The 19,998-nt window shown below is 49.3% G+C and overlaps 2 protein-coding genes across 2 annotated transcripts; both read left to right on the plus strand.

The window, feature by feature from the left end:
* The first annotated feature begins 2,984 nt into the window (after window positions 1-2,984).
* On the plus strand, window positions 2,985-5,820 carry LOC112949012 (keratin, type I cytoskeletal 10-like). Its single transcript, XM_026041384.1, has 6 exons — window positions 2,985-3,644; window positions 4,083-4,165; window positions 4,511-4,667; window positions 4,822-4,983; window positions 5,269-5,394; window positions 5,578-5,820. The coding sequence occupies exons 1-6, from the start codon at window positions 2,985-2,987 to the stop codon at window positions 5,818-5,820; spliced, it is 1,431 nt and encodes a 476-aa protein (XP_025897169.1).
* A 7,431-nt stretch (window positions 5,821-13,251) lies between these two features.
* On the plus strand, window positions 13,252-18,659 carry LOC112948990 (keratin, type I cytoskeletal 10-like). Its single transcript, XM_026041358.1, has 8 exons — window positions 13,252-13,989; window positions 14,738-14,820; window positions 15,229-15,385; window positions 16,031-16,192; window positions 16,552-16,677; window positions 16,929-17,155; window positions 17,726-18,087; window positions 18,487-18,659. The coding sequence occupies exons 1-8, from the start codon at window positions 13,252-13,254 to the stop codon at window positions 18,510-18,512; spliced, it is 1,881 nt and encodes a 626-aa protein (XP_025897143.1). The 3' UTR covers window positions 18,513-18,659.
* Window positions 18,660-19,998: the final 1,339 nt, after the last annotated feature.

Genomic DNA, 19,998 nt, shown 5'->3' on the forward strand with positions numbered 1-19,998 from the left:
GCCCTTCATGCTCCGCGTCAGGCGGGCGGCTCAGCAGGAAGGGCAGCGCACAGGCTCAAATTAGAGCTGAGCTTTCCCAGCACCAGCCAGGCCTCAGCAACGGGGCAAGTGTTGTGAGTTATCTGCTAAAAAACAGCTGGATGAATATATAATGGATATTAGTTTGTAGCATAGTTGGACAAGAGACTCACGCTCCCCAGACACAGCTTCCCCAGCTCTGCAGAGCAACGCTAGCAAAGCCAGTTTTCACCACAAGATCACCCAAAGCAAGATCAAAGAGGCTTCATTCTAACTGAAGCATCAACAAGGGGTTGGGGACCATGCTGTCCCCCTCCCTGCGGCGCCTTTCAGGCAGCAGCAAGCAACAGCTTCATTGCTGGCAGGGGGAGAAGCTTCACTACAAACAACTGAGATCACCCATCCCGTTGCACCTTCCTCCACCACCTCCTACTTCGCTGCGCCCTGCAGCACATCAGGCCACACGCAAGGGAAGGATCTCAGGGTACATCCCAACCCCACGTCCTCACCATGAGCCACACCAGCACCCACAAAGGTTGTTTCAAAACCCATCACGCTTGAGCTCTCCCGGGCAGTTCCCTTCACACCCTTTCGTACCTGTGCGAGACACCCAGAGCTTCTCCAGAACAGCCACCCAAGCAGGAGGGCACAACCAGCAACAGGGCCAGAGCACCTGCAAAAACCACCCACCCAGACCCAGCTACAGCTCCCTCAGCTCCTTTAACTCCTGTTTAACCTTTTACAGCTGTGGGCAGCTCTGCGAGTGGCCCAGAGACCCTCGGCACTTGTTCCTGGCACTGGGAGCCCCTCAGGCCACGTGCACCAGTGCAGCAGTGGCAGAAGGGTCTTGGCAGAGGATTCCCTTGCCACCTGTGCCCATGTCCAAGGCCGTGCACGTCTAGGGCAAGATCCTAAAGGTGAGCTCAGAGGCTGGGCTGGTGCAAAGAGGGCACAAGGGGCTAGGCCAGGAGGGGCTCCCAAGTGCGGTGCCCGCAGGATCCTCCCTGGGGTTCGGTCAGTGCAACCCGCTCCCTGGTGCCTGCAGACCTGCGGCTCGCTCCTCCTACGTGGGAGATCCGTGCAAATGATGCACTAAGCACCTTTCCAAGAAAAGAACTTGTCTTCCTGAAGAATTAAGCAAGACAAAACAGCAACGTAGTGATGTTTTCATAACAGTAACTGTGAAACCAGCAGTTAAATGGAGTGTAACCTGGCAGCTTCATACCAAATAGCTGTAGCTTGAGAACACTGATTAGGACACTGCGAGAGGAAGGGATTCTCCCTGGAACAAGGCAAGATTATCCAGACTAGGCTTGGCAAAGCTGTACAGAACCATTTAAACTTCAGGCTTGGCAAGGACTGGCTGCCTGGGATGGATCAGAAAGGAGGCCTAGGGAAGACGAAACCCGAGGTGTGTCCAGGTGTGTGGGAGGGTGTGCGTGGAGGGGTGGTGTACGGAAAGACAGTTCCACAAACAGTTGCCATAAGCCATAACAAACAACTCTGAATTAGCAACAATCAACAGCGCGAAGGCTGAGCGAGAGAAAAACAACTCCACAAATCAATGTAGGCCACTCGATGTCACACAACCTGGTCACCCTGCACGAACCACGGCCATCCGAGCGCATGTGTGATGTGAAGCAGGGAAAGGGCACTGAGCAGCGTCGGGCATCTGAGGCTCAGGCCCAGCAAGAGCCAGGACGATGCTGCCATGAACCATCCACCGCCACGTGTTTGGAAAAGACATAGAAAATCTTAAATGAAGAGGACGCAGGTAGCAAATACGGTCTCTCTTTTGGGTCATGTTGTGTCCATGAACTGAAATCAAGACTGGAAGGAATATGCTACTTGATTGTACCTATTACTGACTCAATCTCAACAACAGAACGTTCAATGAAGTCTGGCGTATACGAGCTGAGGTGCAATCCATACAATGTGCTTACTTAAAATTCTTCAACGGGGTATTTATATTTGATTAAAGACTCCAGGAAATGTAGAATTCCCTAAATGTCCTGAAAGCAGCCCAGCTCTCTCCAAGCCAACCAGTCTGCGACAAGCTGCACAAGAGGTCAACCCAACCGGGCCGGTGCTGTGCACGCTCTGCACCCCCCGTTATTTGCCAGGGGTGTCAAATAAAATGAGTTATTTCCTGCCACAGACCGTCACGTTCCTCTCCTCGCAGCCTTACGCTCAGCCATTTGCAAGCTGCTGTCATACAATTCTTTCATAATGGAACTGTTATTTATATAACATAATTGTGGAGGCATGTTGGCAATAAATTACTGACTCATACTATATTTGCCAGTGTTCACTATGTTTTACGAGAAACTATGAAAATTAGAGTAGGCCAAGTGTATCTGCAAAACATAACCTGCAATGTGGTTTCAAGGCGCATAAAGCCAGAAAAGACTAAACATAGGGAAACAATATATCCCTAAGCCAAAGCATATTAAAATATCACTTAAATATAAAATGTCAATTTGATTTTTTGATGCATATCTGGAAGAGGAAATCGCTAGGGAAAATTATGTTAAAAGAGAGAGAGTAGACCATTACTATTCCGTATTACAACAGTGCTTGAAGGGATGTGAATGGGATGAGATGAGTGGGGTGAGTTTAATTCAGATGGCTGTAAATAAGCGGAGCAGAATCACAGGAAAGATCCACCTAGTTCAGAGCCACCCAACAGAAATTACATGTTCTGTATTAATAAACAAGTGGTCACAAACACCTTGAGTAGGGGTTGAGCTTCCTGGCGCTGTCACACATCAACCCCTGGCAAATTGCTCCTGGCGTAAGACCCAGCGCTTGCAAATGCACATGGCAAGAAGGTGCTCCCTGCTGCGGTGACACCCACTGCCCCACTATAAATACAGACCGGGCAGGGTGGGAATTGGAGCTATGATTCCAGGACAACTGTAAGAGCAGCTTTGAGTAGTAACCCGAAGCCATTGCCCGCGACCACCATGAGCTGTGGCTCCAAGCAGCCCTTGAAGAGCTGCCTGCGCGGCGGCAGCGGCGGCGGTGCCGGGGGCACGTTCTCCTCCGCCTCCTCCCAAAGATGCGGCTCCTCGCGGAGCAGCGGTGCCGGCAGGACGGCGGGTAGCGCTTGTGGTGGAGGAAGCTCCAGGAGCAGCCACGGCGGGGCCGGCAGCGGGGCCCGGATCAGGCACAGCAGCTTCGGAGGGGGGACAAGCAGCGGCGCTTACGGAGGGGCCCTGAGCTACGGGGGTTATGGAAGGAGGATGAGCACAGGCTGCTACGGAGGGGCCATGAGCGGTGGTGGTTACGGAGCGGGAATGGGCTCCGGTGGGAGCTTTGGAGGCTTTGGACCAGGCGGCGGCAGCTTCGGTGGTGGTTATGGAGGCAGCTTCGGTGGGGACGGGGGTGGTTTCAGCGGCGGTGGCTTTGGTGGAGGCAGCTTGGGGCTCCTCTCCGGCAATGAGAAGCTGACCATGCAGAACCTCAATGACCGCCTGGCTTCCTACATGGAGACGGTCCGAAATTTAGAAAAGGAAAACGCTCAACTTGAGCAGCTAATCAGGGAGTGGTACCAGAAGCAAGGGCCCGCTGGTGCCAAGGACTACAGCCACTACTATGGAACAATTGAAGACCTTCAGAAACAGGTAGGGTGTTCTCAGAGAAGTGTTAAGCATCAGACATGGGTGTTGTGATTGAGGAAAGCTTTGAGGATCCTGGAATCCTGCCTCTCCACTAGATACCCCTGTGGATAGCCCTCAGACATGAGCAAGAAAAGCTTTGCACTTTCCCTTCCCAAGCTCCGTCAGAGACAGAGCAGGGAGCAACGTCCCTGGGGAGGTGCTGGGTGCAAGGCCAGGGTGCCGGTCTTGGCCTGTGCACAAGGCAGTGACTCCTGCTCTGCTGGCAGGGCTCTTCTCTGAGCCCACAGTGTGCAGCCTTCACACTCCTGGGGCTGCTTCCCCAGAGGCACCACTCTGTTTTGCACTGCAGATGACCTTCCCGGGCCTCTGCGTTTAGCAACTGTGTCCCTCGGGCAAACCTGGGGTCTTTCAGAGGTCTCAGCTTGTTGTCTTCTCTTCTAGCTTGTGACTGCAGCTGTTGAAACTAACAGGATGCTTCTGGACCTGGATAACACACGCATGACCGCCGAAGACTTCAGGATGAAGTAAGTACATATTCACCTTCTCCAGGCATTGCCTTCCTTTCGCCTACTTTCCTTAGCGTGCATAACTTCACTCAGCACAAAACCAGCAATCTAGCTGCATGAAACCTGCCCAAAGGCTGTGGTAAGGAGAGAAGGCGAGAAGGTCCATATAGAACCTGTAAATGTTAAATGTTAGGTGCTGGCTGCTGCTTTCGTAGTCCTGCTGACTGAGAGATGCTCTGCGTAACAAAGTATAGGCATGGAAGAGAAATGAAGAGAACTGGATGTGTGACAGTGTTCAGGGATAATGTTGGTAGGAGCAGGAGCCCAAACGGGGCTGACCCTTCCGCGCTCGCCCCGGCACAGGTACGAGACGGAGTACGGCCTGCGGCAGAGCGTGGAGGCCGATATCAACGCACTGCGGCCCATGCTGGACGACCTGACCCTGGGCAAGTCTGACCTGGAAATGCAGTTTGAGTCCCTCAAGGAGGAGCTCATTAGCCTCAAGAAGGACCATGAGGAGGTAAGGGCCATCCCCTGGAAACGCAAACTGCAGAGGCAAGCAAGGACGGAGATGGGTCTAGAGGCTGATGGCAGAGGAAGCGAATCGACCCCTGGAAGGCATTTTTCCAACCTGTTTCACGGGGTGGTTTCTCTATTTTGTTTTTTCTCTGCAGGAAATGAGATCACTGCAAGCACAGTCCAGTGGCGACGTGAACGTGGAAGTCAGTGCTGCTCCAGGAGAGGATCTGCTGAAAAAGCTGAATGATATGAGACAAGAATATGAAAGAGTTATCCAGAAAAACCGTGAAGAGGTTGAAAGTTGGTATGAAAGCAAGGTGAGCATTGAATCCCTCTTTACAGATGGCAGTCAGTAGGAAGTACTGCAGATCTGAATCTATTTGATTTTAAACACAGTCAAAAGCACCTAGAACATTCATGTAGATTTTCCTCATTTACATGAGCAGAAATCTATTCATTAAACCAAAGATAAGTATTTCTCTCTTCCAACAGTATGCTATATGCTATATAGCTTATTTACATCTCATGTATGGACCTCCTAAGTAAAACTGAAAGACTCCTGTCTTTCAGGAAAGACAGAATTCTCTATATTCATTTTTCAGATGGAGGAGGTGAGTCAACAAGTCCACTCCAGCGGCCAGGAATTAGAATCAAGCAACCAACAGATCTCTGCACTGCGCCGTGAATATCAGAGCCTGGAAATTGAGCTGCAGTCGCAGCTCAGCATGGTACGTGACGAAGGCCCCGCGCGCCGCTGGGATGATAGGGCAGCTATTACCAGTGCTCCAAGCAAAGAGGGAGCTACTTGGTGCATCTGATGCTGTCAAAGGTTTTTTTCTTCATTTGGGGCATTAAAATGGGCTAATCTTGCCACATTCCCACAAGCATCGCATTCCGCTTCCCGTTCTTAGGTACGGTCCTTGCAAACCAACCTGGAGGACACCGAGCGCCGCTATAACATGCAGCTGCAGCAGATCCAGGGCATGATCGGCCCCGTGGAGGAGGAGCTGGCCAGCATCCGCTGCGAGATGGAGAGCCAGAACGAGGAGTACAAGATGCTGCTGGGCATCAAGACGCGCCTGGAGCAGGAGATCGCTCAGTACCGGGCCCTGCTGCAGGAGGGACAGCAGAATATTAGGTACGTATATCCATAGGGGTTAATGTGCCATCCTTGCAAAGGGCTGAAGGTGGAAGTGGCAGCGATATGTGAAGAACTGGGGCAATGACTGGTTTGTCATCGATACATTCACCACCAGCTTTGGGAGTCACACTGTGCTAAATCTTAGCTGGTCATTATGAACTGGACCGAAGTGTCTGCAGAAGTATCTAGAACTGTAATTTGCCATTTCCTCTCATAAGCATAATCAGGGAATACGAAGTTATATATGAAAATGACGAGCAAGACAAGAACTGCACCTTCTAAATGCCCAAGGCAAAGCCGTTCCCTCTCCTTCCTTTCCTCCTCTGGAAGCGCAGTTCTGTTTATACCTGGATCTGGAGCAGCCCTTTCCCAGCTGCACAAGGAATCAGGGGACTGACACCAGCATGTCGGATAGGTCATGTCGCGATAAACCGTATTCGTGACTGCTTCTTCCCCCTTACAGCACCTCAGGAGAAGGAGCTGGTGGTGGATCCACCAGCGGAGGAAGCCACGGAGGAACTGGCGGCTCCTCTGGAAGAGGAAGCAGCGGAAGAGGAAGCTGTTGGTCCCCGAGCAGAGGAAGTGGTGGAAGAAGATCTGTGGAGGAGAGCCATGGAAGCGGAGGAGAGAGTGGAGCAAGAAGTGGCGGAGGCAGCGGCAGCGCCGAGGGAGGACGGGGCAAGTCCTGCCTCTCCCACTCCTCATCTTCCCAGGCCCATTCCGGCAGCTCCTGCGAAAGCCAAGGTAAGGAGCGAGCAGAAGAGCCCCTCTCACATGAACTCTTCTCTTGGAGTAGCAGGAAAGGACACACAAAATTCCGTCCTTACCCAGAAATTCAGAGATTTTTTCCTACTGGTTTTCACAGAATATCACGTATTTTCACTGTCATGCAGTTGCCATATTAACACGATAGCGTTTTCTGAAGTAGCAAAAGTGAAAAGAGGAGGATTGGGAGGGTGTATGGGAGGACTGTGGAAGGACAACACGTGTCTGAAGGGAAGAACAAGCCCTCAGTTGAGATTCTGCTAACACAGCTTTGAGGAAGCCGCTAAGGTGCAGATAAAGCACATGGAGAACCAGGGAAGTCAGTAGCTTCTGAATAAAGCCAAATGTTACCAATTTATTGAATTGGTAAAAATATTTAATCAATTAGGAGTTTTAAATTACAGGAAGCATTAGCTGCTAAGGTTCTGAAGCAGCAAAGGATGGTGAGTGAGGAGAAGGTCTTCTCCACATCTAATTTTATGGCTGTGGTTACAGGGGGCTCCTTGAAGCTCTGCCTGGAAGGGAATAAAACCCTGGATAGAGGAGCAACAATAGAAGAAGTGACTGAAGCCATAAAAACCATGAAGTCAGGTAAGGCTCCAAGTCCTGGCCACTCAAAAAAAAAAAATTAAAAATCTGAAAATGTTGAAAAAAAAAGAGGCAGGTCCATATATTTAATATGATAAAGCTGCAACCACACATGCATCTACAAACATAAAGTCTGACCTTGCTCCCACCTTTCCAGAAGGCTGGGAGAAGATCTAGTCCACTACGAACTGCACCATCTATGATTTTGAAATAATATTAAAGATGCTGAAAGAGACGTTTGTTTTTTGTTCAAGGAAGGTTTTTGCTTCATCTTTCTGCAGGGAGCTTTAGGAAGTCTGAGAAGTGATGGGCAAAACCCGCACCCTGCACCGCAGAAGGGTCCCAGCGGCCGCAGCCCAGGCGTGCCAGCTGAGGTCCCCGCCAGCAGGAGCTGATATTTATTGGAGTTACTCAACACATTCGCTCCAGGTGGCTCGTGCCAGCTCTCCGGATGACCTAACTGCTTCTGCCGCCTGTGTTTCGGTGCCTAATCTCTGTTTCCTGAGGGAATCTCTGCCGTGATTGGTGGTGTTCTGGAAAATGAAAAAGACTCTAATAAAACTTTACTTCTCTCTGATGCAATCAAAAAGTCTCGTCTGTCAGTAATTTCCTTTAGCAGATATTTTTATTTGATTCAGGCACAAATACCAAGGCCTACCTGTGAAGGGCACAGTAACAAGTCAATTAGGTTGTGCAAGAGCCCCAACCGTTCACAGCGATCCCGGGGAGCTCACTGCCAAGTGAAACGCCGTGGTTGTCCCTGCCGTGGAAAAAACCGCAGCCAAAACCTACTGTTTTCTCCTATTAACTCCGAGATTCACTAAGCATTTTCTCTGCGCGCGGATGTGTGCAGCCACGGTGCCTCCGTGGGCATTAGCCTAGACGTGCAGGTTCTCCCTAAGATTCCTAAGATTCGGTTAAAAGCCAAAACCCCCGTTTTTCTGAGGAGGCTGAGAAGGAGAATGAAAGGTCTGGGAGAGGAGAGGCCGGGGGCGCCGGGGGTGCCGGGAGGTGATGGAGTGGTCAGAGCAGCACGTTCCCATGGGACAACCCCACAGGACACGGCTCTGCCTTCACCTCGGCCCTTGTCCCATCCTCGTGCGGCCGGTGGGAGCTCAGGGGAGGGATGGATGGATGGATGGATGGATGGATGGATGGATGGATGGATGGATGGACGAACGGACGGAGGATCCCTCTCCATGCACAGCAGTTACTGTTTGCTTTCTGTTGAGGCTAACGCAGATGTGGGGGCTCTGACGGCAGCTCCCCCAGGTGAATGGGGGGTCCCCAGGAAGGTGGCCAGGGGCTTCTCACATCACCCCATTCCCACCATCCTCCCTCTCCCTCGCACGTCCATCTACCCGCACACAAACAAAAGGGGCCGCAGAGGATTATCCCCACGACGGACTTTCCCCTCCCATTTTTGCAGGCAGAGATGTTTTCATCCCGGCCAAGGCCTCACCCGCCGGGTAAGGTTGAGAAACAGAGGCGAGGGGGAGAGCGTGGGAACGGGGATCCCGAACGCCCGAGCCGCAAGCAGACGTGGGCCGGTGAGTCAGGGAGCTGCCTTGCGCAACGCGGCCGCCGCGGCCTCCCCCCGAGCAGGCCGAAGAGCGGCAGGAGGATCCTCCTCCGAGCACGGCCGGGCGCCCAGGAAGGGGCCGAGCCTCCTGAGGGCTCCCACGGTGCCGAGCAGGACCCGCCGTTTGCAGGAACCCCCCAACTCCTTCCCATTGCCAAGGCAGCCGCTTAGACCCGTGCGGCAGCAGATCACGCCTGTCTCTGTATCGTTGCCTAACCCACAAAACCACTTTCCCGGTTTATCCTGCTAGTTATGGTCCCCTTGCAGGCTGTGACACCCCTCTTCCTTGCTCTGTGTATGCAAGATTGGACCATGGGGTGACCGAAGCGCCTCTCCCACCCGAGCAGCTTCCCAGGCCTCCCGCAGGAACCGGCCTCCTCCCGAGTTTTTGCTCCATGGCTTTTCCAACGTGATTTACAAGCCATCCCCTGCCCTCATAGCAATGCCTGGGAGGCCAACAAGGAGGGGACACACGTGGGTTATTTAAGGGATGAGTTTGCCTGTTTCAGGACGTACTCTGTGCTGTAGGAGCAGCTCTGGGAGGCTCTGGCTCCTCTCTCTTAACTCAAAACCACAAATTTCTTCCAGTCTTTGCCTAGACAGCTACTTAACTCCCACATCTCTAGTCTTGCAGAAGAAATTCCACAGAAACAAACAGATGGGAGAGCAAAACAATATAACTTGGAAAAGGCCAGAAAAGAGAGACCTTGAGGTGAGCAGACGGCTCAGAACCGCGTCCGACAACGTGCACCAAGCAAATGAGGGGACGTGGGGCACAACGTGCTGGGACACTGCACTGCGTAATGCTGCTGTAAATGCTTGCATTGCTATGTTGTAATTATACACAGAAATAAATACAGATTTGTGAGTGTTCAGAGCTAGAAAACCAAAGCAACTGCAGGCCCTGGGAACGGAATCCAACTGCAGCCGAGTTGGGAGTCGAAGCTCAGGGAATGCTGAGAGTGGGACTGAGCTGTCTAAACAGAGTTGCAAGGAGAAACCTGACATTTGCATGCGCTTTGTTAGGCATAATCTAAATAATAAGCTTTAATTTTATGAGCACAAAATGTTGCAATTTGGATACATATCGTGTGCCCCAAGAAGAAAATTGCAGCACATGTTGGAACAAGACCTGCAGAAGAGCCTTAGGCAAAAATAAATGAGCATATACACTCCTATATGTTCAGCTTCGGTACTCTTAAAGCAATTCATTTGCCTGTTTGGAGGGATAATTGTAATTATATGAGCAAATTTCAAAATTGCCTATTCGTATACTCAGCTGATCTCTTTATTGTTTAACATTAATTGTCAGCCCATGTGCAAATACCCGGGACTGTGTCCTGGGTCAGAATGAAATGCAGGAAAAGTGTCATTTCTCTGAACTGTTGTGCTGGGAGAAGCAGCTGCCTGGTCCTTCCAGAGCCCATGTCACAGGAACGACCCAGAGAGGCAAAGTTGCTTTAGGAGTTGCTGGCTGTGGTTACATAGCACATTGGATGCTGTATCAGCACGAAAGCATTGAGGATTAAACTGCATCATGCACAGCAAAGAGATGAGAAAAGGTCCTAAAATTAGCAGTTCTTTTCAGGTAATTCCGCAAACTAAAAATTTTATGCCATCCATTAAGAAAAGCATCGGAGAACAAAGATTCTTGCTGGCTCCTGGAAACCAAATCTCAGGAAGGCCGAATTAAATCTGTTCACAGAAAGGATCTTCTCTTACTGGCAGGAACTGAAAAAAAAATTCAAATTGGATCAAATTGGTTGCAAAGTGAAGCAATAGCAGCACTGAAGATAAAAAAGGATCATCCTAAGAGCACAGCACTTAAATGCCACCATAGATCTAAAAGCAGTATCTTTCACTAGAGTTCCTCCTTTATATCAGTAGTGGCAATAGCACAGAATTACCAAGAAATTTTGAGATTATCTAAAGCTCTCCTTCCTCCGCAGCTTGACTTGTTTTAATTGCTTTTACTATTCAACTACTTTGCAAGCATGCAGTGAGATAGGCCCTTATCTGGAGGGCTTTCCAAAAGGACAAGTCCCTGCTATGAACAGGGGCAAGTCCCTGTACAACAGGCAGCCTAAAAATAAAAGAGGAAATAATGCAGATGCTCACGAAGTGCATAAGCAGGTTAAGAGTCTCTTCTGGCAAACATCTGTCCTCTTGTTGCAAGAATCCTGGAGGTTTTTGTTCATTAGCACTAAATCCCTTATGGATCCTTTTAGCTTGCCTGTGAATAGCACTCACATGAAGAGCGTCTCAGGGCAATCCATGATGGGCAATTGAACACAAGTGATCTGGAATTTGGCAAAAAAGACCCCATGGAGCAAAGCCACCTAGCCAACATTGAGGGGAAACATCACAAACCCAAAGACGTGTTGCTTGAGGTTGGCTGCACCTTTCAGCTCCAATAAGATAAGGCACCAAAGGTCCAGATCTGTGTTTACGCTGCTGAAGTGATACTGCCTTCCTCCAGCTGCGAAGCGGGGCCAAATTATCCCGTCATCACGCTGCTTGCAATCTTTCATCACTTGTGTGCCAAATGTCAAACGGCAAGATAAAATCAGAGAGCTTTTGAAAGAGATTGCTCAAGCAGCAATAGAGCAACGCTGGCAAGAGCACAGCTTCAGAGGCAAGGACAATGGGTTCAACCCGAAAATGTTAAATAATGCATGATTTAAAGTGAAAATGTTAGGAATTAGGAATACAGTTGGCAAGAGATGACACTGACTCTAGAAAGCAAGAGCAACGTAAAGACACCTTCCAAACCAAGGTGGCTGCTGGAAAGCAAGGGCTGGACTGCCCTGCCACCTGCAGAATGCCGTCCTTGGAGATGCTGGGATAAGGACAGGGCGGCAATAAGGACACGTCAGAAACGCAGCAAAACTGCCAGTGGCCAACAGGGCAGTTTGTTCCGACCGAACAGCAGCAGGGAGGGAGCCCCGGGCTCCAGTCCAGCTGCTGCAGGAGCCCAGGATGACGTTCCAGGGCTTTGTCCCATGCAGCAGCAGGGATGCTGCTTACGGGAGCGGAGTCTCGGCTATAGATCACATGAAAGGCTGAGAACAGAGCAAAGCGGATGCTACAGAAATTGTTCTGCACTTGAACCAAAATATTTGGTTTTCACCACCAACAAGGAAGAAACAACAGTATAAGAAATGTTTTCTGTAGGCATTTATCATTGGAAACCGAAGGCTGTTTGTTAATACAGTTTCCCCCAGCTCAGAATTCTGTTACGGCGTTCTCAGAAGCACTGCAGCTCTCGCAGATACTCTCTTTCAGTGCCAAAGGCAGCAGTTAGAAGGAAGAATCAATGAAAAGGTTTCCTCAGCTCAGTTCCTTCAGGACCCGAGCCCTGGTTCCTGCTGTGGTCTCGGCAGCACAGTTCCCACTGCTCTGTGCAGAGTCTTTCAGTTTGCTCTTAGGATGCTCTTGTAGAGCTGGTGCCATGCGAGTTTGCAGAGTGACTCTTGCCTGCAATATGTGGCACAGTAAGAAGCAGATAACGAGCAGTTTTACATGAAATCCCCAAGCGCCCTCCCCCACGGTGGTTTATAGGTCACTGCCCAGGTTAATACAACTCTAATTGTGCTACAATTGACTTTCCATTATAATTAGAGATAGTCACCCTACGATTTTAGATGCAGAGCTCTTTGGTGAAAGCAATACTTTTTATCTTCTCTTGGAAGACTAGGGCTTGGCTGTCTTGTAGGCTGTCCTATCACTTTCTTCAAAAACTAAAAGGGCCTTTGACTTTTAAAATAAGAATCCCAGAAGAGGTTTCTGCTATAAATACATATATTCTCTCATTTAAGACAGGGACATACAGGTTGCACGGGCTAAAAAAACAACCTATACAACCTCATTAATGTCAGTCATACACTACTGTCTACAGGAAGAAAAAGAATATAAGCACTGTAAAAAATGCTTTGATGACACGAAAGGGCAAAAAATAGTGTTTGATAAAACAGCATCTACAAAAATCTGAGCAGAGCAAGCAGAGGAATAAATTAAAAGATAAATGTGCAATCTAAATCTGAAATATTTGGAAATCGTGTTATCTCATTTAGGGAAAAACTGAGAAGAAAAAATCTCTATATATAGTCCCACTAACCTCAGCATTAGTTAAATTGGATAAAGTGCTGGATAAAGTGCTTTTTCTCTAGTAAAGCAGATGAAGGCACATAAAGCAAAAAAACCCTATCCCAGAAAAAAATAAATTTATTAAGTGCCACCCAAAGAAATAAGCAGCGTTTTCTTAAACAGTATTTACCCATCAATGTGCTAGATTGCTTGAGATACCGGCACAAAAATATTGTTCAGCAAATTATTCTTGGCACAAACAACAAAGTTGGCAAATCCCCTGGGAGAAGGGAACACCCGGTGGTGACACCCACTGTCAAAAGTATAAGTAGGGAGAGCTGGGGATGCAAATTTACAGCCCTGAATCGCATCAGGCTGTGCACCTCCATTTGGGACCGAGACTAGACTCCTGCTGCTGCCACCATGAGCTGTGGCGCCAAGTCTTCCAGTAGCGTCACTAGAACCAGTGGCGGAGGCGGCGGTGGTGGCGGTGGTGGCGGTGGCAGCTGTGGTGGTGGTGGTGGTGGCAGTAGCAGCGGGGGAGTGCGGAAGTCTGGGGGGTATTCCTCAGTGTCCAGCAGGAGGTACACCTCTTCTGGAGGAGGAGGAGGCTTTTCCGGGAGAAGCTTTGGTGGAGGAGGATCCAGGAGCAGCTACGGAGGGGGATTTAGCAGTGGTAGTTGTGGAAGGATTAGCCGTAGTAGCTATGGTGGGAGAATGAGCGGTGGGAGCTTTGGAGGAGGAGGAATGGGTTGTGGAAGTATGGGAGGAGGCTTTGGATCCGGTGGAGGTGGCTTTGGAGGAATGGGAGGTGGTTACGGAAGCAGCCTTGGTGGAGGTGGCTTTGGTGGTGGCAGCTACAGTGGAGGTGGATTTAGTGGCTTTGGGGGTAGCGGTGGCTTTGGCGGTGGTAGCTACGGAGGAGGCAGCTTTGGTGGAATGGGATTTGGTGAAGATGGCGGATTGCTCTCCACAAACGAGAAGCTGACCATGCAGAACCTCAATGACCGCCTGGCCTCCTACATGGACAAAGTGCGGGGCCTGGAAGAAGAAAACGCTCAACTTGAACGTCTGATCAGAGAGTGGTACCAGAAGCAAGGGCCCACTGGGTCCAAGGACTACAGCCAATATTACAGAACAATTGAAGATCTGCAAAACCAGGTACGGTGGGATTACACTGAATTTGGGCAGATGATCATGAGAATGACCTGGCCTCGTCCAGCACAAGGCTCTCTTTGGGCCGGTGTGCTCCCTCCTTGGTTTTAGGCAGCCCTAAAGCAGCCCACGGTAGGCTGCCCAGCTTTGCTCTGCTCTGGCCTATGTGGGTCATGGCACTGCTGGCTGCAACGGCAGGTCCTGCCTAGTGCCTCCATCGTGGGGACTGCTCAGGGCCTCCCTTAACCCCGTGGTTTTGTTGTCTATTTGCTCCTCACTCACTCACGTGGGAGATCCAACTGTGTCTTGCCTACGTTGTGCCAGTAAAGCCATAGAGGAATTCCCTCTTTTTGTGAATATACAGGCCGAGACAATCTGTGGGCCGTCGTGTCCAGCCTAATGCTGTTCCTCAGCAGTCTGAAGAGTTTCAAATGTCTTTGCAATGGTTGTGAATTTCCCACTGTGCGGGGAGAATAAGGAGTTTGTTCAATTATTCTTTCCAACAAGGTGTTGTATTTTGAAAGGATATTTGTAAACCAAAATGGACAGCAAAGACATCAACCAGGACAGATTTTATATAACATCGCTTTCTTTTAGCTGAGATGGAAACAAGCTCTTTTCTCCCTGCAGCTACTCAGGCCTCACATCCCCATGGGGACCTTCTGCAGTGTGCATCTGCATAGACATTTCTTGCCTCTTCTGTGCCAGATTGAAATGGTGTCTGATCAAATGTCTTCTGTCCTCTCCCTTGCAGATTGTTAATGCTGGTGTGGACCTTCACAGGATCCTTCTCGACGTTGACAACACCAGGATGACTGTGGATGACTTCAGACTGAAGTGAGTCTTCCCCTTGGGTCTCAAGTCACCATCCTTCGTCCTACCCCATGAACTCATATTCCCAATCAATCTTTCTAGACACTACAGTGTTTTGACTCCAACCACACTACAGCTAACTGTTGGAAAAAGACAGACTAGTTTTGGTTTGTTTTTTCATTATTATTTTGGACCAAATTATTAAAGGACTCCAGTCTAAGTTTCTCCATCTTTGCTTGTGGCTTGATAAATTTAATCCTCATCAAATCAATCCTATAGATAGATTCCACTAAAATCAAATAAAACTGCTGGAGATGGAAAGAGCATTAGGCCAATGAAAGAGCAACGGGGCCCAAGATGTGCTAATGAGAACTGTTCACAAGGTAGCAGAGTCTGGCAGAACTTTTACTAACTTTCTTGTTTGTGATTTAGGTATGAAACTGAGTACAGTCTCCATCAGAGTGTGGCTAGTGATATTAATGGATTACGTCCACTTTTGGATCAACTGACTCTAGCAAGATCCGACCTGGAGACACAGTATGAATCCCTAAAAGAGGAACTGATCTATCTTAAGAAGAACCATGAAGAGGTAAGTTCCTCACACCTTAAAGTAATAACTAATGAAAAGTCAGCACTTAAAGACTTTCCTGTTGATGTGTTCCATTAGGAATAACCATATTTAAGGTGCTGGCCTTGATTTTTCAACTTGAGATGATCTGTTTTTGATTTTCAGAAGTATGTAGCAGTCTCCATAGCTCTCACTGCCTGGAACTGATATAGCAAAATATCTAGGTCAAGAGTACGCAAAATGAGAGCAGAGAAGCAAGCATTTCTCACTACCAGAGTAAAATTTTGTTGTTGAAGTCACAGCAAGAAAACTGAATGGTACATATGGAGAAGTCAAAAGAAAACATTTATGTTATCCGAGATAGTATTTCCCATTGAGAAGAAAAATACCCCAAGGGATTCTCCCAAAGAGCACATGGCATGGAATTACTTAGGGCCCCAAAGCAAAGAAGTCAGGGCCTATGAGTACGTGCTGTCTGGCTCACTGCAAAGCTGGCTCAGCAATGGTAGAAATGTTTCATTCCATGGTAGGAACAGATAAGGTCTCTTTTGAGGAGCAGTATAGATGTACAAAGATTTGCCTCCCATTTCTTTTCCTTTATTTCAAACAAAGAGCTTTCCTTGCCTTTACGTTTTGAGAACCTGTGGTTTTCACCAATTTTTGCAGGAAATGAGAGGACTGCAAACACAATCTGGTGGTGACGTCAATGTGGAGGTCAATGCTACTCCTGGCATTAATTTGATGGAAAAATTAAATGAAATGCGCCATGAATATGAACGTCTTATTGAGAACAACCGCAGAGAGGTGGAAAGTTGGTATGAAACCAAGGTAAAGTACAATACCCATAACTTGCTAAATCTTTCACAAAGAGCAGGCCCTGTTCATGTCTTGTACAGGAGCAGCTGCCTTTCACGTAGTGTTTAAGGTGCATAAACTTTACACTCTTAGCTCTAGCTGCTCACTGTAACAGAGGAGCATTGGACTATTAAGGTTACAAATTAAAGCATGTGTCAGTAATACACTGAATTAGAAAGAGGTTTGGAATGGATTGGCATGTGGGAAGAGTGCACGGACAGTTTACATTACCTCTCTCTCAGCCATATTTATGGTTTTCTCAGAGCCTCTCTCATAACCCCACATTGCTCATTTACAACCAAATACATTAATGTTGTACGTGCATTTTTCAGATGGAAGAAGTTAATCAACAAGTGCACTCAAGTGGCCAGGAAATACAATCAAGCAACCACCAGGTCTCCGAGCTGCGCCGTGAATATCAGAGCCTGGAAATCGAGCTGCAGTCGCAGCTCAGCATGGTAGGTCAGGGCAGATGTGCCTGCCTCCCCGAGGGCACAGGCTGACGTTCCACGCATAGAGACGGGGCCGATTTTGCAATCGCTCCATCTGCAGGGAGAGGGGTGCTGGGTTACCTGCAATCACCAAAGAGAAGCTTTTCTCTATTTTTTTTTTTTGCAAAAAAATCTTTGCAAAAAATTTTTTTTTTCCCCCAAAATGAATTAAACTTGGTACATTCCTCTAACCATCACATTTTGTTTCCCATTCTCAGGTGGACTCTCTCCAGTCCAACCTGGAGGACACCGAGCGCCGCTACAGCATGCAGCTGCAGCAGATCCAGGGCATGATCAGCCCCGTGGAGGAGGAGCTGGCCAGCATCCGCTACGAGATGGAGAGCCAGAACGAGGAGTACAAGATGCTGCTGGGCATCAAGACGCGCCTGGAGCAGGAGATCGCTCAGTACCGGGCCCTGCTTGAGGAAGGGCAGCAGGACCTTGTGTACGTAGCCTGCCAAGAGATGAGAGCAGTGGGAAAGCCAGGGATGATGGCTGAGTCACAAAGTGAATCATCAACAAATGGTTTAGATTTGCAAAACAGGTTTTATGCTGAAAATGGGCAAATTTGGCCATCTTGACCCATCCCTCCATGGTGTGAGGTGCTGGCAATTTCTTGACAAGCTGTTCAGAATAGAGATCACGTGAAGGAAAATTAACACAAAGGTCTGAGCCACCCCTTTGGGGTGGACAAGGAATCTCACACACGACCCTGCCTTCATTCCGAGCACAGACATAGCCTTGGAAAGGGCTGGGGGCAGAGAAATGCCCACGGCTTTTCTAACCTTCATAAACGCGCTCGAGTTCCAGGGCATATTCAAATTGATATTAAAAGGTGCCTGGTTTTTGGGACTGTGTCTGCTGTATAGCTGATTTGGGCTAATTCCCAAAGCAGAAGTGCAGGATTCTGAGCAAGATCTGGAGAGAGGTCTCCTTCTGAGATGAAAAATGTACCCGACTAATTATCTTTTTTCTTCTTTTTTCTTTTTTTCTCTCCCTCTTTCTCTCTTTGCAGCATCCCAGGAGGAGGAATGGGAGGAATGGGAGGAGGAATGGGAGGAGGCAGAATAGGAGGTGGTGGCTACTCCGGAGGAGGGAGAGGAGGAAGCGGTGGCATGAGTGGAGGATTTGGAGGAGGCAGTGTTTCTTCCAGCGGTGGAATGGGAGGAGGAAGCAGCGGAGGAGGGATGGGAGGAGGCAGTGGGGGAGGATCATGCGGGATCATTGGAGGAGGAGGAGGAGGAGGAGGAGGGGGAAGTGGTAGTATCAGTGGAGGAGGAGGAGGCGGAGGAAGAGTCTCTGGAGGCGTCAGCAGCTCCCACTCCTACTCTTCATCGTCCCAGTCTCACTCATGCGGTGGTGGAAACCAAGGTGAGAGCTGTTACCCCGACACAATATTCTGTCCATCACAACCTTACTGATTTATATCCTACCTCAACACATTGATCTGAGCACAGTCCTGAGGATAAACTACCATTTCTTGTTGGTGGTGAATTCACTTGTATTACGGAATCATCCGTAATTGTGTACCAAGGACCAACTCCTCTTAAGATACATAGAGGACATCAGCATATCATGTAGTTAAAACCTTAGCTGGTTTTCTTCATCTAATTCTTTGCAGAATGTCCTTAAAAATACCATTTCTATGCAACAGAGAAGTTTTCTCTGTTGATAGCTGGTGAGCATCTATCACATGGTCAGGCTTCTTTTTTATCTGGTGCCTCAGAGATTGGTGCCAACACTGCTGAAATTAATGGCTTGTTTGTCTCTAAACAGCATATGGAAGAAAGTCTTTTGATTAAGAACCGATGATCCTACAGCACCAGACCCTCCAAAGAGAAATCTGCGCAAACGCTCTGCAGTCTCCACATTGCTGAGGAGAGAGAGGCTCTTGCCTCTTTCTCTGAGCCTCAGGTGCCGTCTATCCAGAACAGGCCCATCGGAGCTGCTCAGTTGGGCCACCTTCCCTCTGCTCTGCACGCTATGCTCTGCTTCTACCTGGAATGCTTCGTGGGTTCAGCACCGACATTCGAACCTCCTGCTTACAGATTCCTCCAATTTGATGGTTATTCTGTATCCAAAAGATACCTCTAATAAAACTTCGTTTCTGTCTTATGCAACCAGAAACCCGTGTCTAGGAATATTTTCAATTCTGTGGTGTAATCACTTGAAATGCAAATGCAAAGCCATGCCAAAACATGCCCCAGAAAGACAGGCCTGGCCTCCCGGCAGAAGCGCATGCCCATGCAGCCCACGAGTCTCTGCAGAAGGTGCTGCACTTGGCCAGAGCTGGAGGTCTACGGTGAAGCCACCTACCTACCCACCAAGGCAGGAGCTCCAAAGACTATCACGGTGCCCAAGAGCAACCACGGGGCCAAATTACCAGCAGGCTGCAGAAGGGCAGGGTGCAGGTCACAAGCCCAGCTTTGGATCCAGATCTACGTGCTCAGGGAGTGGCCTCTAGTGGCAGAGAATATCAGAGAAATCGTGTCCTGTGTGGAAGAGGAAGGAGCACCAGGGACTGGAGGCTGAACAGGCCGACTCACAAGGGTGGGGATGGAGAGAGGAGAGGCTCGCTAGGCTCGCAGCGAGGGGGGCCGGGCAATGCCAGGGCAAGCAACGGGTGCGGAGGCCACGGGCTCGCCGCTGGGGACAGCACTGGGGTTACCTGCTGCAGGGGCACACGGGCTCCCTCCGCTCACCTCGGCCTGCGCTTCAAATCCACCCGTGAAAGAGACGTTATTTACACAGCTGCTTCGCATGCACTAAGCAGTGTGTGCCACAGGATGAATCTCAGAATCCCAGGATGGTTCAGGTTGGAAGGGACCTCTAGGGATCATCTAGTCCAGCCCCCTGCTCCAGCAGGGACACCCAGTAGCATCAGGGTGGGTTTTGAAGACCTCCAGAGAAGGAGCCTCCCCAGCCTCCCTGGGCAGCCTGTGCCAGGGCTCTGGCACCCCCACAGTGAAGAAGTTCCTCCTCACCTGGAGATGGAAGCTCAGAGGGAACTAAGACAAGGAGTATGGAGAGGGCACCTCAGAAGAGACCATGTGAGATGCAATGAAGGAGTTTCATGTGAAGCCCCTGGGATCGGTTGGGACATTAAAAGTGAGTGTGAGCAGGGGATAAAGAACCTTCTTGTCTTGTCCATAATCTGAAGAAAAAATTGTGAAACTGGAGGGTGAGACTGTTTGGATAAGCGGGATACAGCTGGAATCTGCATGGAGAATTATGAAATCCAGGATCTGTGTCCCCCCGAAGCAACGTGTGCAATGAGCAGACTCAAAC

Source organism: Nothoprocta perdicaria, unplaced genomic scaffold (assembly GCF_003342845.1).
Source record: "Nothoprocta perdicaria isolate Ctin4 unplaced genomic scaffold, notPer1 scaffold_283, whole genome shotgun sequence".
In the NCBI taxonomy this organism is placed as follows: domain Eukaryota; kingdom Metazoa; phylum Chordata; class Aves; order Tinamiformes; family Tinamidae; genus Nothoprocta; species Nothoprocta perdicaria.